We start from the raw sequence: 27,747 nt of genomic DNA, 5'->3' as shown, positions 1-27,747 counted from the left end.
TGGAAACGATCCATGCTGTACACTCGACCATTAGTGATGCTAAAAATAAATGTATCACTGAAATAATCATAGTTTCAGACCACCCATACCCCACCCCAAAAAACACTTATTTGAGTAATTTGTCGCAACAACTAGCTAAGAATTTTTTTAAATGTGGCCCGTATGTAAACAACGTAGGCTAGGTGTAACTTCCTACGTGTCCTCTCCCTTGGCTTAATGTCGGTCGTAAGTAAAATGTGGTGTGATCACGTGACCAGTCACCTAACAAGCTAGGGCTGCATGCTTCCAATAAAAGGTTTGTTCGTAAGATTTGTCCACGAACTAATATCTCGTCCGTGATCAGTATAAACAGTAGTATCAACAGTAGTATATCATCAGTAGTATATCATCAGTAGTATCAACAGTAGTTACAAGATAATGTCGGGGTACATTGTAATCCTCTGCATCATAGCAACAGCGTTTGTAACTGTCTACGGCAGGCAGAAATGTCCGCTGACATACAAAGACTGCGGTGAGTTCTAAAATCTTTTGATTTTCCCAAGTACTGCTTCTTTGAAAATAGAGTAGTAGGAAATTCTGATTGCCTAGGGCTCATGGTCTTTTAATGTTTTCTCATTACGATTACTCTACGTAAACCGTAATTTCTAGTGCTTAATAGTAGTGTTTCCTGATATACATACCTAGTTTACAGATTCAATTAAAGTTTCACTAAATGGCGACACCACTCAGTTTTCAGAGGGCTCGAAATTTCCTTCCTTCCATTTGAATTTATTTACATCAAACGGAAGATAAAAGTAAACTAAAACGGTTTTCACGTGTTTTATTTGCTGGTTCACTTGAGATCATTTACTTGTGTGAAATGGTTATGATAATAGTGCAGTTCTTTTGGTGAGGAACGTTTGATGGCAGACTTTTCATGGTTTGGTTTATATGGGTGTGAACGGACGGTGACTGACTCATCTGACCCACTGGTGAAGGAGAGTCTCGATCTTAAGTTGGGTATTTACACCTAGATTGTGGAGAAGGAATATTGCTATTGGTAGTTTAGTTTTAATCAGTATTTAAATTTTTTTTAAATGGAAAGCCAAAGTCGATTGTATCCAATATGTGCTTTTACAATCCCATGCTAATAAAATCTCTGTTTAACAAACATTATTACACTTAAAGGGATTGTAAAGGAAAAATAAAACAGCTTGGAAATCTCGTAAAGAGTAGGATCCACTTGAATCTCGTTTATTTTCGTGTCTGCTCAAATGGAAAAAGTTGAAGGTTTTGTAGCATGTTGTGTTTAATAAGAGAAATTACACGGGACTCTTTCGTTTACTTAGACGAAGTCTCGTTCTCCGTCACGTGACCTTATGACATATGACCAAGATCAAGTGAGACAGACTGTTTCTATAATTTTTAAAACTGTGCTTTGAAAAGTTCACTTTAAACACCTAAATTAACTCACGAGACACCACCGACCACGAGTTCAAATCCTAGAAATAATCACCGACACTTGCTGTCTTGGTCTCCGGAAGCTATCGTGGTTACTCGGCGGAAGGACACAAGGATCGATTTCACTGGATTATTTCGATTTCTATAAACATCGGCAACCGAATTAGTGCTAATAAGTGGTAATTAAGCAAAACCCAAATCATTTATTTCTCCTGTATTGAGCAGTCCGGTGGCGCAACGGTTAGCGCCTGTCACCAATACAGTGAGGGTTGGCTGCCCAGAGTTCATTTCTCGTCTCGGGCACGCTGTTCTTTCTCTGCACGTGGCATCTGTTTACAGAGCTGGCTGCTTGCCGTAATATAGCCTCAGTTTCTTTCACGGCGTAAAACACCAATCCCCTCCCCCTCTCCTGTATTGCTCTCGTGTTCTGTAATTGTAACTAGAATATTTTGAAACGTTTCGACCGTCGCCACAGCCTTATCACAAGCCTCGAGTATCCCTTTGACTAAATAGTAATAATTTTTTGTTTAAACAAGAATGTGAAATCAGCTCAACAGATGTTTAGTTAAAAATGTGGAGGTAAAAGCTTACCTTGGAATACTTGCACATATTTTAATCAAAATAATTGGATGTTTTGGTCTTTCTGTTGTTTTGAAATGCTACCTTTGTGACCCAACACAGTGATCACCAAATCATTACTTTTGGAAAATATTTATTCAAAATTTTGTTTCAGGATCAGGGCTTAGCAAAATAATCAATGTGCTCTTCAGTGGAATCGACTGTCCGTCTGAAGGAGCTCCAGCTGTGGTCCCTAGAGGCAGTACTGTCCAGGTGTATGCGGAGTTTATACCCCGTAAGTTGCCTGTGAAGACATTTTTCGAAGAAGACAATTCTTCACTGGTTTAGTGTATATTATCTTTGGTGTGCTTGACTGTGGCCTACTCAATTGGGTGAAACCTCTCAACTATCCACCCAACAGAAAGGAGTACCTAATACATCAGGGAAGAAACTCTTTTTTTATAAAGCTGCACCAGGTTCCCAACAATAATTATATTGAGTATATCGCTAAGTATCATAACAGATATTTGTTAGCATTAACTGTAATATTATAATAATAAAAACTCAGTTAAATAGCTCCAGACTCAAAGTGCTTTACATGCAAGTGCACCAGTTTAGGACAGGCATCAAATCACCTGCATAAACATGCATACATAGAAACATGCAGACACAATGCATAACAAAATATAAATAAAGTGGATCAAGAGAGTTCTTTACCCACCATCAAAGATAGGCTCAAAGTGCATTACTAAACAAAAACAAAATGTAGCAGCAATAGTGATCATTTAGATAAGTCTTCCGTAAATAGTTTCATGTTTGCATTATCTGCCATTGTCTTCACTGGCTTGTTACTAAGGGATAGTTCATAATTTACTTTTTTGCAGATGTGTCAACTCCCACACTTACAGCATCCATTCATGCCTGTTTGGGCTTTATTTGTTTGCCTTTTCCTCTTGCCCCTACTGATGCTTGTCAAGATTCAAACATCACCTGTCCAGTGAAGAGTGGTGTGCAGTACACATATGCACCAGTCATCCAAATCAAGAATTATCTTCCCTGGGTAAGTAAACTAGTCCAAGAAAAATGTGTTTGCTAATAATAATAATTACTTTGAGAGAAGAGTCAGTATTTGTTGAAATACATTTTGTGATGCTTTATTAAGAAGATTTGTAGAATATTGGTATGCTAGAAACACATTTCTTGAAAATACTGTAAAATATTTGTTGGTTTTTGCATAAAACTTGTAATAAGTAAACATTCCTTGTTGATATCTTTTGTGGTATGACTGGACTGGTACACTCCTGAAATAGAACTACAGATGACATTTATGTTCACATAAAATTAAATGTAGTCTGAGTCGCAGGATGGTATGTTGTGAAGTGTTTAAAAATACACAGGCCAGTCTTTTATGAATACTTTGTCTCATCATGCTGATTGGGTATCTTACAGTGGTTATATAAATCTTTAGACATATGTCCGGTAGTTTATTAAAATATAAAGCGCTCAAGTTGTTCATGTGGCTGATTTGATTTTAACGTTTCAGGTATCTGCTTGTGTGAAGTGGGAACTAAAGGGTGCGCGTGGAGAAGTCATTGGGTGTGTGAAGTTTCCAGTTAAAATCGTATAAAACGTCCACGATTCCTCTTCTTTTGAGATTTTGTTCTAATAAATTATGCCTGTCAGTAGAATTTGCACACACCTGCTCACCCAAGACCTTGCTCTCCCTTTTTTTAAAAAAACACTTGTATTTGAGGGATTCGGTAAAATTGGTTAAATTTCACCTTTTTTGAGAAAATTGATGGAACGCAAAAGGTAATTTTTTGCAGACATGTCTTGCCTCATATTGGGTGGGTCGGGGGATGGATGTGTGTTGAATTTTCTGTGCACTTAACAACTATAATAAGAAGGAAACTCTGACATATTCTTTTCAGCGCCATTTCATTTCATTCAAAGAAATTTCAAGAAATCCTAGGCATGATCGAAAGATAATTGCGACTGTAACTTTGTAGATGTTGGATGCTACATTGTGAATGTTTTGACATTTGCTTAAGTTACAGAATTATTTTCAGTTATGCTGCTTCCTTTGTAATTGTTATAATTTGATAATGTATCTTTGAGATTACATGTTTGACATTGTTCACCGCATTGCTGACTTTAACTGGACAGTCATTAGACAGTCCATTAATTAATTAAAACAAAGCAGAGTTCCAGAATGTGAACCAGAAATTCCATTGCAGACAGATTAAGTTAGCTTTACAATGAAGTAATATGAGTGAAAAAAATTTTATCACACTTTTGTTTAAAATGCACTAAAAAAGGTAAACAAAAGTTTCCTTAGGTCAAGAGATTTTCTTTAATACACATAAAAATACAAGTGTAAGGGGCTCTGATGATCAGATTTCTTATAGCTTGAGAGTGTCCTTACACACTGTTACACTTCAATAGTTTTTTACTTATTCTAATGTTTTTCACTCTTTTTTTTTATCATGGTGCTCATCTAATCACAAACATTTCTTGGCTTCAGTCTTCTGATATTTTTGCGACGACACTCGCCACTCTAACTCACTAAAACGCAATATTAAATCATTTGCTTCTAAGTGAGAACACAGATGGTGAAACCGCAAAGCAAAAAAAGAAAGAAAAAAGACGCCTAGAAAAGAAGAGGAAAAATGTGACAGTTGCTATTTTAACATCCTTCTATCTTACTGACTCACGTGCCGTATTCTATTTATACACGCTGCCACCTTGATTTTTTCAATTACAAAATTTGACTAAACATATACCTACATACACAGTGAGTTCAGTTAGTTGGCACCTGAGGTTGTGGGCATCACCTGGATAGAGGCGGCAGCTGACAGGGCCGCCACACTCGCCTATTGTGGACGATGGTCATCAGGTCCTGTACAGGGCGACCAGTCCAGTCTTTGACATTTGTAAGCCAGATCTTCCTCTGCCATAAACATTTCCTGTAACAAAGATTGATTTTTTAACGTTTTCCCTTTCTCTTTTTTCATCTTCTATCTATATCTTTAAAACAAAAAATTTTTTTTATAGTGACTTCCTACATTTTTGTGTCAAATCGAAAATGCTGATCTCGCAATCCAGAATATAGAATGATTCGATGAATACTGATTCGTTCGGCAAAAGGGTACCGAGGCCTGCAGGGGCGTAGATACGAAGCGAGAGTAATTTAAAGGCAAAATTTGGAACACAAGGAAAACCGTCTTTTATTCGAAATATGGCGGTGTTCAGACCCTTGGGATACTACTTCATGTTTCTTTACCGCAAGACATCTTTGTCACCGCTTTATAACTACAGCTTTAGGAGTCTGGAAAATAATATTTGTCCTTAATCTCCTCATGTTGTCCCACAGGACAACGACTCACCTTGCTTCATATAACTACCGCCTGCTTCCCACCACAAGTTCGGGGCTGTAAAGATCATCAGCTTGTAACAGCTCGCCTTCTCTAAAAAAGGACACACATTTGTATTATTTTGTTTAAAGTAGACATCGCGTATATCTGGGACTTCTAGTCAATCTGTCTCAGCGAACTTGACTCCACCACCTGCAAGTACAGTACTTCATGAAAAGCCTGCAGGCGTCGAAAGAGTTAATTACAGGTTAGTGGTCTAAGTGCTGATAACTAGCTTGGCTGCTTGAATGATGTCTTTGTCTTATTATGATCGTCTGTTCCTGTACAACTTTTAACTCTGCTTTAACACTACACCGGAGACAGCAGCTGCTTGAGCAGATTTCCACTACGGTGCAAGTCTTCGGGGAGCTAACGATGATTGAGAAAGAAAAAAGACGCTTATATAGGTATATAAACCATCGCAGGCGTTAAATATGTAATTGTACAGGAAATAAATTTTGCTTTTTTTTTTTTTTTTTCTCTCTCGCGCGTGCACACACACACACACAGTGTTTGTACACTAAGTGCGCTTTTGTTGTGTTGTTTCCTATTTTCCGCTTTCGCTCACTGCAGCCTACCAGAGCATCTTAAATCTAAGCTCTTGCTCTTTGAACTTTGACAGTTAAATGAGTTCCGTTCATATAGTGTTTGCTTCCTGAGACTAAGACGTATGCCGTACACCAGACCTGGGCAAGTGGCGGCCCACGGGCCGCATCCTGTCTCTGACCGGCCCGCCCGCCAGTATATATACTATATATACAGTATTGGGTAAAACTGAGTTAACTATAATAGTCCGGCCCTCTAAAACCATCCCAATTTCTCATACAGCCCCTTGGGAAAATTAATTGCCCACCCCTGCCGTAAACTGTAGCCGAGACGGTATGAGACGCCATCTTGGTAGCTGAGGCGAAGCTCAAGTTCTTCAACAGCTTAACGCTAAATTGGGTGTCCCGATGCTCCTTACCATGTGTATATTAATTTATACTTTAATGAATATGAAATACACTCCATTACCATGGTCCTCACATTCATACGGAACGCGGGACTCAGTTCCATGTCCTGTTCCCCTTGTCCCGCTTCAATAGCCTGGTTATCTGATTGTCCATAACTCGGTCACTCGATCTGGTGCTGCATCTTGCTCCATCATCTGCTTCGTGTTCCTCCAGGCTTGCCCGACATTCCATGATCGATGAGAGAAACTTGTTAGGTAATGGGCAAGAGTTATCGACCCACGACGCTACACGCAGCTCCTGGACGCAAGTTCATTTCGTCTCATTATGTCATGTTGATGTAACTATCAAATTATACTTAATTTCATTCCCCTTCACTGTTAAGTATTTTTTTGTATGACATCTCACAAACCTTTTTGACATTCAGGCTTATTTGCTTAATGAGAAGACCATAGTAGACAATTATTCACAATGTTGCTTTATTTTGTTTACCTTTTTTAGTGCATTTTAAACAAAAGTGTGATGACATTTTTTTCACACATATTATTTTATTGTAAAGCTAACTTCATCTGTCTGCAATGGAATTTCTGGTTCACATTCTGGAACTCTGCTTTCTTTTAATTAATTAATAGACTGTCTAATGACTGTCCAGTTAAAGTCAGCAATGCGGTGAACCATGTCAATCATGTAATCAATCCTCAAAACTGTGATAATCTCATATTAAATTAAACAAATATCTATATGCTTTACACACCGGAGTTTGGTTTTAACTTTCCTTTTGAAGTTTGTTTTGAAGCAAAAATTTCATGGACATGAAAAGCCTCAGATTTACGTATTTAATAATTAGGTATTCAGAGGAAGGCCACCCTCCTACTACCACACTCAAGCTCTCTGATGCCTTTGTAAGTTCTCAAAATAAAACTTTTGAAGAAATTTATTCCAATCACGAATGTACAAAAATATAGACTGTTCTGTGTCTTAAGTAACGAGCATGACATAATAATCATAAAAAAATTCAGCATTTCTTTTAAAACACTGAGAACGGTTCAGAACTCAAAATATCTCAATTCTAATGTCATATTTATGTAACTGAGAATTTATACTAAATTTCATTCCACTTCCCTGTTAAGTACTTTTTTTGACATCAAGGCTTATTTGCTTAATGACAAGACCATAGTAAACAATTATTCACAATGTTGCTTTGCAAATAATCCATGTTCTCCACACAAATAAATTTAGAAGCACAAACATTTTCAGCACAAGGGCATTTATTCCTACCTTATTCTTTTCATAATCAAGCAGAAAAATAAATTTTCTTCTGATTTTAGTTTCAAAACAGTAAATAACAGTGACTGGATATTGTTTTAGCAAGAAGGTACAAAAATTCTTCAGACGCAACAGATCTAGTATATCATATGTACTGCAGAAATGCAGATACTGTGAGATAAAATGCTGATCAGATCAGTCTAGTCTCAATGCTGAGATTCTCAAAGACAGACCATTAGCAGAAATACTCTGAGAAACCTTAGCAAAAAGTATCCAAAAGATACATTATCAAATTATAACAATTACAAAGGAAGCAGCATAACTGAAAATAATTCTGTAACTTAAGCAAATGTCAAAACATTCACAATGTAGCATCCAACATCTACAAAGTTACAGTCGCAATTATCTTTCGATCATGCCTAGGATTTCTTGAAATTTCTTTGAATGAAATGAAATGGCACTCAAAAGAATATGTCAGTTTCCTTCTTATTATAGCAGTTAAGTGCACAGAAAATTCAACACACACCCTCCCCTGACTTACCCAATATGATGAAAGACATGTTTGCAAAAAATTCCTTTTTGTGTTCTCAAAAAAGGTGAAATTAAACCCTTTTTCCAAACCCCTCAAATACAAGTATTTCTTAAAAAAATGGAGAGAAAGGTCTTGGGTGAGCAGGTGTATGCAAATTTTACAGACAGCATAATTTATTAAAAAAATCTGGAAAGATGAGGAATCGTAGACATTTTATTTGATTTCAACAGGGAACACTAAGCACACAATGTCTTTTCCACTCTCGTCCTGTAGTTCCCACTTCACAAGAGTGGCTATCTGTAAAGTCAAAATCAAATCAGCCACATGAACAACTTGAGAGCTTTATATTTCTAAATAGATCGCCTGACATAAGTATAAAGATTTTATAAGCGCCGTAAGATACCCAGTCAGCATGATGAGATAAATTAGTTATAAAAGACTGGCCTGTGTATTTTTAAACACTTCACAACATACCATCCTGCGACTCAGACTACATTTAATTTTATGTGAACATAAGTGTCATATGTCGTTCTATTTCAGGAGTGTACCAGTCCAGTCATACCACAAAAGATATCAACAATGAATATTTACTTATTACAAGCTTTATGCAATAACCAACAAATACTTTAGAGTATTTGCAAGAAATGTGTTTCTAGCATACCAGTATTTTACAAATCTGCTTAATAAAGCATCACAAAATGTATTTCAACAAATACTGACAAATAAATTTCTTGGACTGGTGATATGTTTACTTACCGAGGGATAATCATTCTTGATTGGGAAGACTGGTGCATATGTGTACTGCACACCACTCTTTACTGGACAGGTAATGTTTGCACCTTGACAAGCATCAGTAGGGGCACCAGGAAAAGGCACAGGAATTTTAGCAATAATGGCATGAATGGATGCTTTCAGATTGGGAGTTGACACCTCTGCAAAAAAGTAAATTATGAACTATCCCTTAGTAACAAGCCAGTGAACGACAATGGCAGATAATGCTAAAACATGAAACCATTTTTATGGAAGACTTATCTATATGATCACTATTGCTGATACATTTGTTTTAGTTTAGTTAGTCACTTTGAGCCTATCTCTCTTAATCCACTTTATTTATATTTTGCTATGCACAGTGTCTCTATGAATGCATGTTTATGCAGGTGCATTTGATGCCTGTCCTAACCAGTGCACTTGCATGTCTTTATGTAAAGCACTTTGAGTCTGGGGCTATATAACGGTGTTTCTATTATTATTATAATAATACAGTTAATGCTAGAAAATATCTGTTATGATACTTAGCGATATATTCAAGGTAATGTTGGGATCCTGGTGCAGCTTTATATAAAAATGTTACTTCCCTGATATATTATACACCAGTCTGTTTTATACACCAGTCTGTTGTATTACTGAATAAGTGTTGGAAGGATTGTGAGTGTGAGGGTGTGGTGTGTGGTTTTGGGATATTAGTTTTAGTGTTGTTTCTTATTTAGTCGGGTGGACTGTAGGTGTTGTGTGAGATGATAGTTTGAGTGGAATTAAGTTGTATTAAGTTTTTATTATAAGTTTTATTATCAGCCAGTTGTTTTCCACGTCTTTTAATTTCTCCTAGTGAGATAATAAAGTTAAATTGAATTGAATTGAATTGAATTGAATTCAATTGAATTGAATTGAATTGAAAATTATGTACTCCTTTCTTTGGGTGGATAGTTGGGAGGTTCCACCCAATTAAGTAGGCCACAGTCAAGCACACCAAAGATACTATACACTAAACCAGTGAAGAACTGTCTACTTCAAAACATGTTTTCACAGGAAACTTACTGGGTATAAAATCCACATACAACTGGACAGTACTGCCTCTAGGGAGCACAGCTGGATCTCCTTGAGATGGACACTCGGTTCCATTGTAGAGTGCATCAACTAGTGTGCTAAGCCCTGATCCTGAAACAGAATTTTGAATAAACATTTACCAAGAATAATGATTATGGATCACTGAGTTGGGTCACAAATGTAGCATTTCAGAACAACAGAAAGACCAAAACATCCAATTATTTTGATTAAAATATGTGTAAGTATTCCAAGGTAAGCTTTTACCTCCACAATTTTAACTAAACATCTATTGAACTGATTTTACATTGTTATTTAATGTAATGTTTATTAAACAGGGCTTCTATTAGCATGGGAATTGTGAAGCCACCTAGTTGATACTATCGACTATGGCTTTCCATTAAAAAAAAAAGGATTTAAAAACACTGATCAAAACTAAAGTACAAATACCAATATTCCCTTTCCACAATCTAGGTGTAAATACCCAACTTGTGAGAGTTTCCTTCACCAGTGGGTCAGATGAGTCAGCCACCGTCCGTTCACACCCATATAAACCAAACCACGAAAAGTCTACTATCAAACTATTCCTCACCAAAAGAACTGCACCATTACCGTAACCATTTCACACGTAGATAATCACAAGTGAAGCAAATAAAACACGTAACAACCTTTTTCGTTTACTTTTATCTTCCGTCTGAAGTAAATGAATTTAAATGGAAGGAAGGAAATTTCGAGCCCTTTGAGAAGTGGTGTCACGATTTAGTGAAACTTTAATTGAACCTGTAAACTAAGTATGTATATCAGGAAACACTACTATTCAGTACTAGAAATGACGGTTTAAGTAGAGTAATCGTAATGAGAAAACATTAAAAGAGCATGAGGCCTAGGCAATCAGAAGTTCCTATATTTTCATAGAAGCAGTACTTGGGAAAATCAAAAGATATTTAGAACTCACCGCAGTCTTTGTATGTCAGCGGACAATTCTGCCTTGCCGTAGACAGCCACAAACGCTGTTGCTATGATGCAGAGGGCTACAATGTACCCCGACATTCTCTGGTAACTACTGTTAATACTGATCACGGACGGGATGTTAGTTCGTGGACAGATCTTACGAAGAAACCTTTTATTGGAAGCATGCAGCCCTAGCTTGTCAGGTGACTGGTCACGTGATCACACCACCCTTGACTAACGACCGACTTTAGGCCAAGGGAGATGACTCACATAGGAAGTTATCGTTCGTTACTAATTGCGTCCTTCGATTAACCCTTGACATACCAAGCCTACGTTGTTTATCAAAAGACCCCATTAAAAAAAAAAAAGTAACTGATTGTTGCGACAAATTACTCAAATTAGCTTTTTTAGGTGTGGGGTGAGGGATGGTCCGAAACTATATTTCAGTGATGCAGTGATGTTATGGTTAACCCCCTCTCTCCTCAACTGCCGCACCTCTCAAGATATATTCAAGCTGTCAGAAATAGGAATTCCTTCATGAGTCGAAGATTACAAAGCACAATGAAGAACATTTGAACATTCCACAATATTGAAAGTGATATATGCTGCTTTTATATGAAATTGAATATTAAAGGCTTTTGGGCGGTTTCCTGCGGGAAACCTTTGTCAACGTCCGGATCGTGCAATATGGATTTGGAGGCACCACGAACTAATATAATTATATCCTAATCTACGTCCATGGAGGCACACCCTTCACAATGTGGATTTCTGAACATGTGACAACTGCGTCAGAGGTAAAATTTAACAACTGATCCTTACACCCGGCTGCCCGGTTAGCTCAGTCGGTAGAGCATGGGACTCTTAATCCCAGGGTCGTGGGTTCGAGCCCCACATTGGGCGAATATTTTGTTTCTCTCTTAACTGCATGCTAATGCTTGAAACGAACATGGGGAACAGTTGATACAGTGATGTTCCTGGTTGTAGGTTTTGTCTTTTGTTCTTTCTGGATGTGGCACTTGTAGTACACCAGGTGCAACTAAGGAAACAGTTTTTTTTCATCACAGACTGGAAGTCTTTTTCATTAGATGAACATACTAAGCTAAACCAGATTAGACTTGGGGAATGGTTTCTAACTTCATGTTCATTAATCATAAATGACATTAAAAAAAATTTCAAAATGTTTGTACTGATTTCCAAATTTTTCACCTGGGTTTATGTAGGCATGATTTCTGCCAGGAAAAAAAAAATGAGGCAAGTCTCAGATTCTGGTTTTAGATAAATAAAAACTTCCTATAAAGATTTCGATCATTATCCTGAACTGTCTTCACAGTCCAACTCTGTTACCACTGAGGAAAATTACTAAACACCTGTAAACGATTTTTTCAAATAATCATACCCATTTCTATTCATCAAAATATATATGAGAATTTACCTGTGATCAAAAGCTTTCACTTTTCTATGAATGAAAGGATCTGTGACAAAAAAAAAAAAACACGAGTGAATCCAATTAAGGCAAATTTATTTCATCAAATCCAAAAGCACAATAACTTTCAGAGTCAGCTTTATATGCTTTTTTACAGTAGTTTTTGATACAGATTAATAACTACCACCTTCTTTTTGTTTCACCTCTAGAAAATTCAGTTAAAACAAACATCATAGTCACCTAGTACTGAATGCAAGATTACTTTGCATTAAAACTTAAAGCACTCAACCATGTTGAAGGTTTAAAAGACAGCACAACATTGAAAACATTCTTCCTAAAAAAATTACAAACTCACTGATACTGTGCCTGAAAGATCACCTCACAATTTAAATCTTCGTGAAACTTAAAAATAAAATTGTTAATAAAATTAACATAAATACTGCAATTACTTTTGTTTCCTGAAATTGTTTAACTCACTGGACCCAGGTTGTTGTTTACTGCGTAAATCTGACCACTGCTGTGGTTGCACTAAATCTGTTGTTGTTATCTGGACCCAGTGCGTTAACATTGTGACACAGCATTTAAAAAAAGCGATCTAGCTTTCAAGAGATGAAAATCAGTAATTGATTTCTCTCACAGTTTTGACCACACCGTTCACTGATCCTCACACCTTTCTTCCCCAGCCAAAACACCATCCCACCTCTTAGGACATCACCTGCATTGAGCCAAAGTGAAAAAAAATACTTATGTCACTGTATATACACACACACAATCACTAGACAGATACAACAGTAAAATACACATGAAAACTTGTAACATTAAACCCATGTTATAGTAGCATTCCAAAATCACGGTTCACCAGAAAACTGAAGCCTATCATGAAATGTGTGATTTGCCTTGTTGGTAAGGTTTTTCTGAGCATATAGACTATGTCAGCCATCTGTCTATTTTCCTTTAGGCCTGTTGTTCTCTTCTTTTTTTTTCAATGTCCATTGAGGGTATTATAATGCAGTTCAAAGATTGGTAAGCAGCAGACTATACATGTCATAACAATGGCTCCTTTGGGCTCAGTGAAGATTATCAAACAATGGCTCCTTTTGGACAGTGAAGATTATCAAACTCTTGCAGTAAACACTTCACTGACAAGTCAGCTGAGTTCATGATAAGTGAACATGAATCAGCAGCTCAAGTAAGCCTAGATTTGTTCAACTAATATTTACAAAGAACATGCAGCTTCATTTGTTTAATTTTCAAAGTTTTGTTATTAATATGATTAACCATTTTTTTGAGTTGATGATATTCCCCATTTGGGAAAAACAAAATATTATACTGTACTTCACTGATGATTTGTTTCCGTCTGATTCCTAAATAAAAGTACTATTCATAAAATGGAAGACAAATTAACACATGTTATTTCATCAATCACTCTTTTATACAGATGTTCTGAATGTGAATTCCAACAAACACACAACAAACCCTAACCCATTAATGAACAACCATTTAAACCCCCAAAACAATTTTAAGATGTTTACAGGCATGCACAGTTATTGTATTAACACACTAAAGAAGTACCTAGCATGTGCTAAACATCAGATGCTAGATACACAAAATGTCAGAATACTACTACACTGGATCTTCTTAGCCCTGCTGAACATGGAGTAGCAGAAGCAATGGAAAAACAAAAATCTTTGACAAGTAACTTTCTTTCAGAGCATCTCCTGAGTAAAAAACATGTATTCTGTTGTGTTTCTAATATTATACTGCCTTTCAGTGAACAAAATATCTGCAATACTTCTAAACTCTGCTAATTTTTTTTTTTCAAGTGATGCAGCAATATTTGATATTCTTTTTCTATGTTTACCTAGGCTTAGTAATGCACTCTCCTTCCTTTCACAAGTGTTTTATTCAATAAGTAAATAATTTTTGTGTTTGTCTTCTCTAGCTGTGGAATGGGCACATGAATGGCCCATGTGCAAAGTCTTGCCTTGTTAATCTAGCCAGCACATCTTGCCATGTTATTATGGTAGTATGGAACATTGTATAGAAGTAGGATGGAAGATGGCATACACATGCACACAGGACACACAAGCTGGCGATGGGGGGTAATTACTGACCGGGTGACAACCCTGTGACCGAAGGATAGCAGGAGTGGGTCGACTAGCGATAGGATGTAGGTGTGCGGGTGTTTGGGGAAGTAGAGAGTGAAGGTCGGGTGAAGAGGCGAGTGGTCAGAACGTGAGGAGAGAGAGCAGAGGTGGGAGCACATTTTACAGAGAGTTGTGTAGAGTTTCGCCATAGCCAGCACTATCAACTGGCATTGGAGTAAAACGATCCAGAGCCCATGAAAGTGTTGTGTTTTGTTCTAGTAGAAAGATTGGGAGATCACGCGCATCTTACCCTGCTACATTTTTAAAGCTGCCAGCCTGATCTCATGTCTTTCTCACACATAAAATATGTCACCACCTCTACATTCTAGATATTACAAACTGGAGCTGATGCTCATGGTTTGTGAATGATTAAATGAGACATGGAATACTGGCACTAAGACAGTAGACAAACCTACATTCCTATCTCGTCAGGAATATGTAATTTACTTTATCTAAATAATACATAAATTTTGTCTACTTTTTATAACAACATTTTTGTGTACTAAAATACAGTATCAACATTTAAGATACAAAACATTCTAATCACACTACTGGACAAACTGTATACTACCAACTAAGCTTTTCAACAAACTTCTGGTGTGCTTAAGATAGTGGTGAGATAACAAGGCAAGAGTGTACTATTCATGTATCTGTCTTCTCTCTCTCACACACACATAATAGATGCACACCCACCCACACAAAATACTTAATTTCAAATCTTTACCAGAGTGTGGAGTTTTTAAGTAAGAAAATTTTTCAATTTACTTTTCAATGGTTAAGAGTCATAATTCAAAATGCAATAATATTTCTTTCAATACTCTATTACATCAGCAGCAGAATCAAGGCAACAAGCCAAAGAGTGTTATTTTTAAAAATTTTTTTGTTTGGGGGGGGGGGGAAGTGCTTTCATGTAATTGTGATTTCAGACTAATGTAGATGGGGCAGCAAAGACTGTGAAGGATATTGATCATTATTAGGTAAAAACACAAACTTATGATTAGCAATGGACGTTTATACCACAATTGGTCAAGCTTCATATGAACTCTGATCTTAGCAAATATGGAGGTTAAAATACCATTAAGTTAGTCACAAATATGTGTTGCAATGTAAAAAGGCTTAAAATTATAGTTTCTTTCCTATATAAGTTTCATGAAAACAAACAAGTACATATTCTTAATCAGGCAAATTATCGATGTTGTGAACTGGTCGTTCACTATTTTTTCGATCATTCATTATCATCATTTCTCTTAAATGCATTTTTTTCCAAGCAGTAGTTGATTGAAGTATTAGGTCACTGAGTTCTTTATCATTTCTATAGATTACATAATCAACAAAAAACTAGATACCGAATACATTAAACATGGTACAACATCTCTATGAAGCAACTTGGTTTTGAGAAAGCTGCAAGAATATAAAATTTTCTTTCCATAAGAAGACAATGTGGAGAGAAAGTGAAATGCACCAGTCAATGAACAGGTTGAGCCAAGGAAGTGATTTCAGTGTAGAAAGTAGTCCAATGAATGAAAGCATTTGCACAGTACACACATCTAAAGTGATTGAAACAAGACATCCTTAATAATAGTAACCACACACAAAAAAAAAACCCCAGAGACCTGTGACATTAATAGAATATTGGAAAATTATTGCACAGCTCACATATCTCCCACGTTTAAACTTTGATACATGTTGAACAAATATCCTACAGCTAAAGAAAAATGGTTACTGTCTCAAGAAAACACAAACAAGATCCCAATTACCTCAGCAAAAATATATGTGAAATTAGGATTGTAATGCTGATTATTTTCATTTACTGTAGCAATTAAAGGTTTAAATATAGTAGATAATTTTGTCACTTTGAAAAAAATGTACTTGAAGTATTTATGTCAAATTAAAGCACTCAAACAACATCTATCCTCATTTCCACCAGTCCCTCTCCCACCCAACACCCAAAAAGGCGGCAAAAGTAAACGAAAATACAAGATATTTCACAAGAAAATTGTAATAAATGTGTAATAATGATGATGCTAAAGCATATGATAAACTGAGATGGTGAGATACCTCTGGAAACAATTATGATAGATTTCACTTTAGATTAAATTTTAACCTGTTTAAAGCAAAAGTTAATAACCTGCATAGACATGCATATCTGTGTCCATACATATCTGTGTCTTTTAATTTCTATACTTTTGAGAAGCTTTACACTATATTTTATGATCTAGGTCCATCGCATTGCAGTGAACCCTGTAGAGTTAAAAATGTACTCACCTAATATTTGCTTCAAGTTCCTACTTCTTACGAAGAAAGGCGGGGTTAGGGATTGGTGTTGTACTCCGAGCCAGCAACTGAGGATATATTGTGTAAACAGATGCCACATGTTGAGAAAGAACAGCATGCTCGAGACAAGAGCTGAACCGAGAACAGCCAACCTTCACTGCATTGGAGACAGGCGCTAACCACTGTGCCACTGGACTTCCCCCAAAGAAAGGAAACAGCAAGCTGTGCCAGAACTATTAAACAATAAGCCAAATGTTCAACAGTCACTTCCTCATTGATAAGTATCTACAGCATGGCAAGGATCTCTACTATAACTTCAATGAATTTAAGGCGGCTTTTGATGAAGTCTAACACAAGGAACTGTGACACATGATGCGGAAATTCAATATTGAGGAAGGTCTTCTTTGGACTATTGGGCTCAGAACTCCTGAACAGCCAGATGGGAGTGCTCTTACCTGCAACAGTGGGCCTTCTCCAGGGTTCCCCTTTGTCTCTATTGTGTAACATCTGGAGAGTATGATGGATGACACCCTTCACAATCATCATACCTCTGCATCTGTTGGCAGGAAGCCATGTGACCTATGCTTTGTTTATGAAATAGATATGACACCAAGCAGCAACAATGAGTGGCTGGAACTTACAAACTGGCAAGCAGAGTTGGTAAATACAGGAGAGAGTTTAGCACGGACAAGAGCAAAGTCATGGTGAGCATCATCTGACATGGAAAAACAGAGATCTTCATCAACAGAGTACAGCTTGAAGATTTAAATAGTTTCAGGAACCTGGGTGCTATAATCTCCTAGGAAAGTGACTGTGTGGCAGAAATTTGCCTCAGAATCGCAACAATGTTAGACTGAATCAAATATGGGACAGCAAAAATGTCAGCTTTACCGTCCAATACATCTTGCTGTATGACTGTTTGCTTACGGAGACAGATCCAATCATTTGAAACCAAATGCTCAAGGAGAGCGCTCCAGATCTCTTATAAAGAGTACAAAACAAATGACTTCATATACAGTGCAGTCACCACCAAGGTGGGACCCCAGAAAACACTACTCACCACCGTCAAATGACAAAATCTGGCATAATTCAACCTCTAGTCATAACACCCTCCTGAAGTTGGTCTTCCATGGTTATGTGCAGGGAGGGCAATGCTGAGGTAAACGGACAAACAAACAAAAAAGAAAGTGAAGTGGAAAGGCCACCCTCTTGGTTCACAATTGGCCTCAACGGCAAGCCCTTGCCATTGCTGCATCTCATTGACAACAGGTACTAGCAGGTCAGTCCTAAGGTGTGCTGGCTTGCTCTGTTTCCAGCTAGCGCCAATTAAGGGAGTGATGATGATGATACTGATTGCCTCAAGTAGGTAAGCACACAATGATCATGAGCAAACTACAGCCGAATGTTCTGCTAACAAAAGTGATAGGTAATATCTACACAATCTGAAATGGATCATATCGTGAAGTATATTATCTGTTTTTATGTTCTATGTATTTTTGTTTGTTTTTTTCTTTTTAGGTGGAGGTAGATGGAATAGTAAATAAATTAGTGATTAAAAGCTGACATTTTATTAAAGAAAAGAGAGCAAATAACAGGCATCTTTGGAAGAAAAGTTACAAAGTAAACATTCACGCAAATGCATGCAGCAGTTAATTATTATAATACTGCATAATGCTTTATACTTAAAAGAACAGCATGTCACACATAAGGAGAGATATGGAGTGAAAAAGTCAAATAGCCATCAAATATAAAAATGAAGTGAAGCAACAACAAAATTAATTGAAACTAAAAATGATGAAGATAACAGGAACACACAAAAACTGTTCAACTCACAAGATTAATAACCAAGTTAACAAATAATATACATAAAAAGAATAACAGATGAGTATGAACACAAGAAGGATTTTCGCACAGCCTCTGCTATAATTATATACATCAAAAGCAGAAAGCATGTTTCATGCATGCACACAAACACACACATATGCATGTAAATATTTTCAAATATACCTAAACCACATGTTTTTTTCTACCTTGTACTTTACACACACACATGCACACCAGCACCTGCAAGTATACATGCACATTCTCACACACACATAGCGAGAAAAAAAAGGGCTCAAACAATAGATCACTGATTATAAAACATCTCTGTTCTAGTTCTTTTGACATCTGTATCACTGTCGGGTAAAATATATCTACATTTTTCTTAAAAATAAAGGCATTACGAGTTTAAAGTACTGACACTAACTTATAAAAAACATAATAAAATCTCATTTGTTTTCTTAGTTCAAATGCTCATGATCTATGAATATGTTGTGAAGAAAAATCTGGTATAAAAATGAAAGATCCCTAGTATGTGTTTTCCTAATAAAGCAGAAACATAATAAAATGTTTTGAACTTTATTCAAACACTAACAGTTTTATCATGTTAAATCTTCAGCCATAAATTTCATATGTACTGTGTAATGACAGCAGAACCCCATGAGTTATCTTTCAGCTGCCACTGTAAGTGGCATTATATATATATAAACAAATAAAGAACTGCTTAGACCCTCCTGCTAAAGCACCCTGTACTGAGATGAGAGTTATAAAACAATGTGATAAACCACATATAGAAAGAGTCCATGCCCAAAAGCAGTTCAAGGACAGCATAATGTGTAAAATGAACAAGCGATATAAAAATTTTTCAAAAAAAGATTCCTAAAGTGTGTTCTGACACACATTGTACATGTTAAAAATATAACTTTTTCATTATTTATCTTGAAAAATTTGTTGGTAATACTATTACTAAAGAAAGGAAAAAAAGTTAACACACGGGAAAAAGTTATGTGTTTCACACTGTAACTAAACATTTTCTGGAAGACAAATTTTCATGTAGTAGGAAGCATCATTTTAAACTATACTCTATTTCTACTAAGTGCCATACACACAGCCAAAATTACAAGTGATGTAAATTGACCAACCTAAAAGTGGTATATGCAGACCTGTTTAAAAGGCAAGACTCAATAAAAGGACATAAGTAGAGGTAAAAGGATTATACTCACAAAAAGTGTGCTCACAATCATTTCAGAAGTAAGTCATGATGGGTGTTGAAATACAACAAAATTCTTAGTTGATTTGACAGAAAACTGCACTCTTCATCTAGGTTTATAAGATTATCTGGCAGTAGAGGATCTTTTACATCTCTTATGTATAAAATTAAAGTATAAAAATGAAACTGTATAGATAATAACATTTGCATCACAGAATGTTACCATTTCATGATCTATTAATGAGTAATGTGCTCTAAGTGAAGTCAAATAAAAGGAACAAAACAAAGTCAGTGCAAAATCAAATGTCTTGCAAATGCAAGTGGGAAATGCCTAAACACTTTTGTAAACCTTGGCTAACAACTGGTCATCCATGCATACTTTTGCATACCTCTAAATTTCACTCATGATTACCCAACACAACCTCTTCCCATAAAGAAAACCATTAAGAATATCCCGAGCCAACTGAAAAAAAGACAATGTAATGTTTCAAGATTATTATCACAGTCGAAAAAATCCTCTTGAGTGGGCCCTAGAATTGTATCGAATGTGTATGCGGCGCTTTTTTATAAACCTGTAGATAAAAATGATCAGAAGAACAGAAGAAGCTGACAAAAGCAGTATGACAGTTTTAGTGGGAGGAGAATCAGGCTGCCCAAGGAAGTCACTGTTGCTGCTGTTAATAGAACTGCTTCGGTGGCGATTATGAGTTCGAATTCTAGCTCCATGCTCAGGCTGTGGTTGTGGTCGATGCTTCTTGATTATTTCTTGATCCGCATTGTCATTGTCATCATAATATGTATACTCTGTATCGTCTTCTTGCTGGTTTTCTTCATCAATTTTTGCAGCATCACCTCCACCATCATCATCATCACCTTTCACTCTCTTGATGTAATCTGGACCTTCTTCCTCCTCATCTTCATTATCATCAACGTATTCCTCCTCATCTTTGATGTCATATGAATTGGCCACATTGTCTTTCAGCAACACTCCTTTGTTGGCCCCAAAATGAACCACCCTCTTTTTTTCTTGCTGGCCGAGTCCTCCACCAGCATCTGGGTACATTTCTTCATTGTCATCATAGTCTTGCATATTCTCTTCCTCATTTTCTTCTTCTTCTCCGTTCTCATCTCCAACATTCTGGTCCCCTGGTACCACAGCATTCTGCCTGATCTGGTTGCTTTCCTTCCATGACTGACTTTGCTGGTGAAGTTCTTCAAGTTTGCTCATGAACGTCTTGTAGACTTCACCACCTTCAGGAATATTTTGGTGGCTGTCAAAGAAAAAATCGTGAGGTGAGACAAGATCCAGAGGTCCTGGATCAATGAGGTAACGCAAGTACATGACCAGCGCTCCAGCGGCCACACCAGACTTGTGAGCAAGACATCCTCCTGAAAAACAAAATTAAAAAACAAAATTACAATTCCACCAAAAGCTGCTTATATGCTGCATGAAACATTTGACCAAGCTAGTCCTTTAGTCAAAAATTGTTTGGCCAACCCGTCCTTTTAGTATAATAGCAGGACTCATAAAAGTTTGTGTCTGGTTTCCTTTTTGCTAGGATCTGATGTTAAAGACAGCAACTTAAAATGTTCATCTTTTGCATACTTAATGAGATTTATAGAATAGAACTGGCAGCTGAATGTCTTATCAACAAATATTAAAAAGTTCCCTGAGAAATAAAGACATCAAAAACTATATTTTTATGACAGCAAAAAAAAAAAAAAACCCAAAAAACAAAACATATTAATATACTTAACCCAAATCATCTTTTGTCACTTCACATTTAAGAAATACTGCTCATAAGTATGCAATTAACAGCTTGGGCCCAAGTCAAGCACTCCTGACACTTAATATGCAAGAACTCATCAGCAAAAATTTAATTCACCTGGCATGTCTTTTTCGGTGAGTAGTCTCCTCCTGCCGCCAAATGAAGTGTGGTAGCTGAGCATCTTCCTTACCTGCAGCTTCTGAGCAATGCCACCAGCATTAAGAGCTGCCTCCTGGCCTAGGTTTTCTTCTCTGAATTTGTGTACATACTCCACAGGTACTCTCTCTTCCTGCTTGTTTACTACCATGTGCTCCTGTGCACCTCGCTTTGCAGGAAACCTTTTTATATCATTATCGTCATTCTCAACATCAGGTTTTGGTAGATTTACAGCTGCTGCAGGCTGCTGTAAAGGCACTGCCTTGTTCTGAAAACCAAGAATGTTCTTCCTGTCTTGACCTTCATGCAGCATACTTATATTGGTTTTTTCAACATCTTGAGCATTTCCATTCTGTCTCTGCAAATCTGTTAACTTTTTTAGCCGTGGGCCTCTCTCTAGTCCTCTTTCACTGTTGTACTTAAGCTTGCTGCCTTGAGGTTTAACTTGTCGCTGCTGCTTTTGAAATTCTTCCATGTTTGCTGCAACACCTTCAGGATTCTTGGAAGCAAAGAGTTTTTTTAGATCTAGTTCAGGTGGAATGGCACCAACTTTGTTTGGTGGCTCAATCTCTTCACCAAAACAGCCTGATGGCATCTGCCACCTCAGAATCTGGTCCAGGTAATCCTTTTTCAGAAATTCATAGAAGCCCATGTTTGGACAGACAAACTCTGGAGGAAACATGACATTAAAAAACATACGATAAGAAGCTCTCACCCCTATGAAAATCAGAAGCAAAAAATGTTTAAAAAGTCTTTTAAATAACGTTATTTAGTAACTATACGTAGCTGGTCTTACTAGATGTGTGTTTAAAATTATATCAATTGTATATAAATTATATGCATAGAAACATAGAGTAGCCTAGTGTTAGTGTGCTTAACTGCAAAGCAGAAGGTTACTGGTTCAATGCCTACTGGGAACTCTGCCTAGGAAATTTTTCCTGCTCACCCTGATGTTCTACAGGAATGTTTACCAGATGAATGGGTGACATAATGATAATGGAAATAAAAGCTTTCCACACATTTTGCTGTAGACATGATGAGCTTCTATGGCAGTGGGACACTCTACAGTCTTACTATGTGTAATCCACTATTCAACACAGAACGAAGTCATGGCAATACTGTAAAAGTTTTGGTCCTACCGAGGCAAACTTTTACACTGAAAGCGCAATGTGATAACTAGGCTAGCCACAAATCATCTACAGAAGAGTATGTACAGCCTTGAAACAATCTTCCTCTATGTCACATGACAGAAAATGTTCCCAAAAGATGCCAAACTTACGTTGTTCCAAAAACAGATCTTGGTAGTTTGTATGAATCTTTCCTTTCATGTAGACATGAACCACAGCAAGCATCTCAAAGAAGTTGTTTGTGCAAAACTCAGCCTGAAATTCATCAACACTAGAAAAGCCAGAATTTTGCAGCAAAACTGTTATCTCTTTCTCACAACCAACCTGCAACAAATGGAAAGTGTTTGTGGCATTCCTTAAACAAGTTTAAGAACAAATGCTTTTTAGCCAAATTTCAGTTCATGATATTGATAATGAGGGTTAGGGGGTATTAGACTCATTTAATGTTTTCCATCAACCATTGTAGCCCACTGTCAAAACTTTGAAAAGCAAATTTCAAACTATTACTTAAAATTATATATTATAGTATCTTTTATATAACTATATATTATCCATTAATATAATTGCAGTGATGTGTAAAAGTGTTTCTGAAAAGCTCAGGGTATTTAGTGACATGTCACAAGGATGGCTTGTGGTGAATTATTTTACTCAAGAATGATTGTGGTACAAGAGAAGGAACTGCTGGATTCCATAGCCAAATAAATTTTCTAGAGTTACCTGCCCTGAAATCTATTTTATGTGTTGGAAAAAAAAGGCAAATGAAAAGAAACAAGCACCTGTTATTTGCAGTTTTCAGTCAAGATGTGACTTGAATGCTTTTGAGCTTTATTTTTTAATCTGATCGAAAAAGTCCAATATTTTTATAGCCACAGAACATTGTAGGCATTGATTGTGTGCATGTAAGGGATGTTTTCATTGTCTAGAGCTGGAGAGCGCAAAGTAAGGCCGAATGCGACCCATGGACGTTTTTGACCTGCTCCATCTGACAAAATGTGAAGTGCACTTGTTTTCATTTTTTTTTATTGATCCTAGGTAAATTTGAAATTTAATTTATCAAGTACAACAGCATTAGAAATTAGCAGTCCGTAACATTCTACTCCAGAAATTAAAATCTTTGTCTTTGAATATATTTAAAAGATTTTTGCAATAGAGTGTTAGGAAACCAAATTTGTAGCATATAAAAAAAATGTTCAGTGCCTAAAATAAAAATTTTGACTTTAATCAACATTTTTCATTAAAAACATACAAGCATTGCAAAAATGCGCACACAGTACCATTTGTCATATACCAAAACTTTTAAAAGTTTTTGTAAACTAGAGACAGGGATCTAAAGGAATTCCTAAGAACTTTTTGTTATCTCAAGAAATCTAGGAGATATAACCAGTCAAACATGGTACTCACCCATAAACTCAGCAAAAGGATTTTTTTTTTTCTGTACAAATGTCAATTTCAGCTAAATTAATGTTCCTACCAGGATATCCTTAGGTCATCCTTTAGTTTATGCAATTCTAAATAAAACTGCAAAATTTGAATGTTGTTGCACAAGCCTATCTTGAGATATGATGTTTTGTATGTAAGCCCCGACGTCAAAAAAAGCAATTGCAGAAATTTAAGTACAGTATAAAGATTAAAGATGTATGATCACTTTAAAAAATAGCATTTAATATTTATAAGCTAGACTGGGCATCCTACCATATAATTTAACTCAATTCTAGTATACTAGGACCATACATTTCACCCTCACAGCAAAATGGCGATTGACTTAATGGAATGAATGTATGTTCAGTTACAATGAATAAGATCAAAAGAACAGTTATTGGTTGGCATATTTTTCACCAAAACCCTGATTGCATAGAAAAAGTTCTTCACATTAAATATGATAAAAAGAAATTTGAAAATCAAAAATATAAGATTAGCTTTTATTTGCATATATTACTGTTTAACTCATTTATGGGTGCATTGATGCAACTGAGCTATAGGTGTTTGCATTCATGGGTGCGAACTGCAAGGGAACAGTTAAAAGAATGTTTTTGTAATTAATTTACTATTGTATTTTTTTTTATTACAAAATGTGCTGGCTTTATTTTTAGTCAAGATAATCCCCTAAAGATCTCAGCGTTGAGTTTAAACTTCAAATCTATGGCATTCACAACAAATCACTTTACATGCTTACTTTTTCTGCAAGAGCTGTCCACAAAAGTTGGTGAGTGATGCCATAATCAGTCAGTCCACGCTTGGTCATTTTATCAGAGCAGTTCTGAGACAATGCACACTTGAAGCCACCATTTGCATCAGGATGTGTCATCTCCATCATGCAGGCATTACTGAAGCCCTCTTCTATCCTCACTAGTGTGGTTGAACATAGGTAAGAGCAGCATTAACTTTTACAATCCATGGCAAAAAGAGTGAACTCAAAAATTACTGCAAATGACGTTTTACTTATAAAAAAAAAGTAAACATCTTAAAACTGTATAGAACTGATTAATTGCTGATATCCATTTGTACACAGAGCACACACAGTTGTGCATTCTGCTGTATCAGCATATAAGAATATTGTATAGATCGTTTTATTAGCTGAATCATTTCTAACAGGGGTGAAATCTAGAGTAGATGACTGGTGCGTTCATAATAATAACAAAGGAACGGGTGATTGAGCTGATAAAAGAAAGCCTCTCGCCATCAAAGGCAAATCTGTTGAATTGGTCACCTTGCTCAAATTCCTGAAACACCAATTTCATATGATCTAAGCTGCAATGACAACATATCATCAATCGTGAAGGAATGTCATCAAAGACTACCCTTTCTGACACTTTAACAGTCTTTGGTATGCCAATGGAGCTTCTGGCATGCTTTTAGTATTTAGTGATTGAAAGAATCCATTGTTTCCCAATCACTACTTGGTATAACAATGCAACTGCTTATGAGAAGAATCAGCTTGAAAATGTTCTCAAGGCAGTCTTCAGAACTGATGGCTGTGATTTTTGTCTGCTGCCTCTATTCTCTGCATATATAAAACACAAGGCTCATAAGAACACCTCTGACACTTTGCATCCAGCCAAGCCACTCAGAGTAGAAGCTCAGAGAGTGGCTTGGCTGGATGCAAAGTGTACACAAATGTGTGTGCAAGCATCTGCGTGTCCGTAAGATGTATCTGTAGGTTTGCATGCATGCCAAATGTATATATTTGTCACACCGACAAAAAATCCTTGTACTAACGTAGGAAAAATATTGTTACCTGTCTTGCACCTATTTTTTGACAGAGTTTGATGATTTTCTAAAATAACCAATTTTCTAGGTGAAAATGGCTATCAAAAGCACATGGCATAATGATTTTTCAAAGCTAAAAAAATGATGGAAGCTTGCAAGTAGTTACCATTTTTAGCTAGATGATAGATGGGAATTTCCCAGCGCTTGGAAGGCACAATCTGACGATGGGGCTTAAAATTGCGCCATGGTGTTTTCACAAGGAGAGAGAGGTCGTTGAAGTAAGCTTCATCATCATGGTGGACTGGCACAAGAGCGAGCTTACTGACATGAGCAGAAGTTTGTTGTACAAGTTCCAGGCGTTCAACAATCTGGGAGCTAAGGTGATGGTGATGCCCGTTTGTATGTTCTTCCAGCAAAATTTGCACTTGACCTGGTATACAGCATGACATATACGATAATCATTTATATCTTTTTATTGATGTAGTGCATGCATGTCTGTGTGTATATGTGTGCACATCTGATCCTGTCTCATGTTATGCTAAATAAGAACCCATATTAAATAGATATAGAGTAACTCCCCCTGTTAAGATAATGACACAGATAACACAAATAAAGATTTTACATATCAAGAATGTAACACAAGTTATGAGGGTTAACACTACTGCAAGAATAGCAAACTACCACTTGAAAATAACATTATATGTTATTAAAAGATTAAATTAAAAGAACAGTAAAAACAGAATTACAAACTTGAGTGTTACTGGGCCATTTAATCTATTATTAGCCAAACGTCTTTTCCACGAAAAATTGTTGTTTCAACTATTTTAGCATGCTATTTTAACTACTATTCACCATGCGAGAACACACACCATTAAGTGCATATAAAGGATTCCTCTCAATACCATACACACTTAAATATAATTTAGCTTCCTTGGTACTATAAGAATTTCAACGATAACATTGTATAAGATTCCATAAGCATAAAATAAGTTGAAAGTCCACTGGCGGTGGGGGGGTGGGGGGGAGACATTTAGCCTTTTCAAGATTAAAGCATTGCATGTCGTTTTGACAATTATGCTATATTTTTCTAATTCCAATAAAACGCATAAGACATTTCATATATAATTAAGCTTAACGAAACCACTCAATAGCAAACTCAATACATGTGTTGTTGTAAAGCCAGCTAAACACTAAACAGATTGTTTCATTAGCTAGGGCTGAAAGCCAATATGCACACCTTCCAGCACTTTAAGGCCGTAAAGTCCGTCAAGATTCAGAAACTGGTAGTTAGCCTCGTAAAAACCTAACAGTTTTTCGACTGCTTCCATAACTTTATGTAACAATGCGCTATTGTCATGGCAGTAGCAAACGGACGAAAACACAAATAAAAACACGACAGCCTTAGCGACCGCCATTTTTAAGACCAATGAGTTATGTCCCTTCCTTCAACACTTCTCATCGTCAACAACATGAATGCGAAAAAAAAATTCTCTGAAAAAATACTCTGTTGCTGTTAGAATATTAATGAAGAGAGATAATTGCACTTGTTAAAAATAAAACTATCAGTAGCATAACCCAGCAAAATGTTGCAATTTCTTAGCCATTTTTAAGGTACTCTGGATATTCGTCGATCACAAAAAAAGTTATTTTACACATCTTTTATCAACATCTTGGACCCTGTT

General features: G+C 36.4%; 3 protein-coding genes and 1 non-coding gene across 4 annotated transcripts; 2 read left to right on the top strand and 2 right to left on the bottom strand.

Annotated features, from left to right (window-relative positions):
- The first annotated feature begins 362 nt into the window (after positions 1–362).
- Positions 363–4,211, top strand: LOC112571144 (ecdysteroid-regulated 16 kDa protein-like). The gene is made up of 4 exons (XM_025249961.1): positions 363–511; positions 2,174–2,293; positions 2,883–3,058; positions 3,542–4,211. The coding sequence occupies exons 1-4, from the start codon at positions 418–420 to the stop codon at positions 3,623–3,625; spliced, it is 474 nt and encodes a 157-aa protein (XP_025105746.1). The 5' UTR covers positions 363–417; the 3' UTR covers positions 3,626–4,211.
- Positions 4,212–6,818: 2,607 nt separating this feature from the next.
- LOC112570303 (ecdysteroid-regulated 16 kDa protein-like) lies at positions 6,819–12,922 on the bottom strand. Its single transcript, XM_025248686.1, has 6 exons — positions 12,832–12,922; positions 12,364–12,403; positions 10,936–10,967; positions 9,975–10,094; positions 8,916–9,091; positions 6,819–8,456 (listed from the first exon to the last, which is right to left on the bottom strand). Exons 1-6 carry the CDS (start codon positions 12,920–12,922, stop codon positions 8,373–8,375), a joined length of 543 nt encoding a protein of 180 aa, XP_025104471.1. The 3' UTR covers positions 6,819–8,372.
- Positions 11,759–11,831, top strand: Trnak-cuu. The gene has a single exon. It is a non-coding gene; the product is annotated as a tRNA-Lys (tRNA).
- Positions 12,434–27,490, bottom strand: LOC112569861. The gene is made up of 6 exons (XM_025247894.1): positions 27,303–27,490; positions 26,232–26,495; positions 25,032–25,204; positions 23,011–23,182; positions 21,693–22,400; positions 12,434–21,195 (listed from the first exon to the last, which is right to left on the bottom strand). The coding sequence occupies exons 1-6, from the start codon at positions 27,478–27,480 to the stop codon at positions 20,306–20,308; spliced, it is 2,385 nt and encodes a 794-aa protein (XP_025103679.1). The 5' UTR covers positions 27,481–27,490; the 3' UTR covers positions 12,434–20,305.
- Positions 27,491–27,747: the final 257 nt, after the last annotated feature.

The sequence above is a fragment of the Pomacea canaliculata genome, linkage group LG8, assembly GCF_003073045.1.
Source record: "Pomacea canaliculata isolate SZHN2017 linkage group LG8, ASM307304v1, whole genome shotgun sequence".
In the NCBI taxonomy this organism is placed as follows: Eukaryota; Metazoa; Mollusca; class Gastropoda; order Architaenioglossa; family Ampullariidae; genus Pomacea; species Pomacea canaliculata.
Note: the sequence above shows the minus strand (reverse complement) of the source record. Positions and strands in the feature narration are given on the sequence as shown.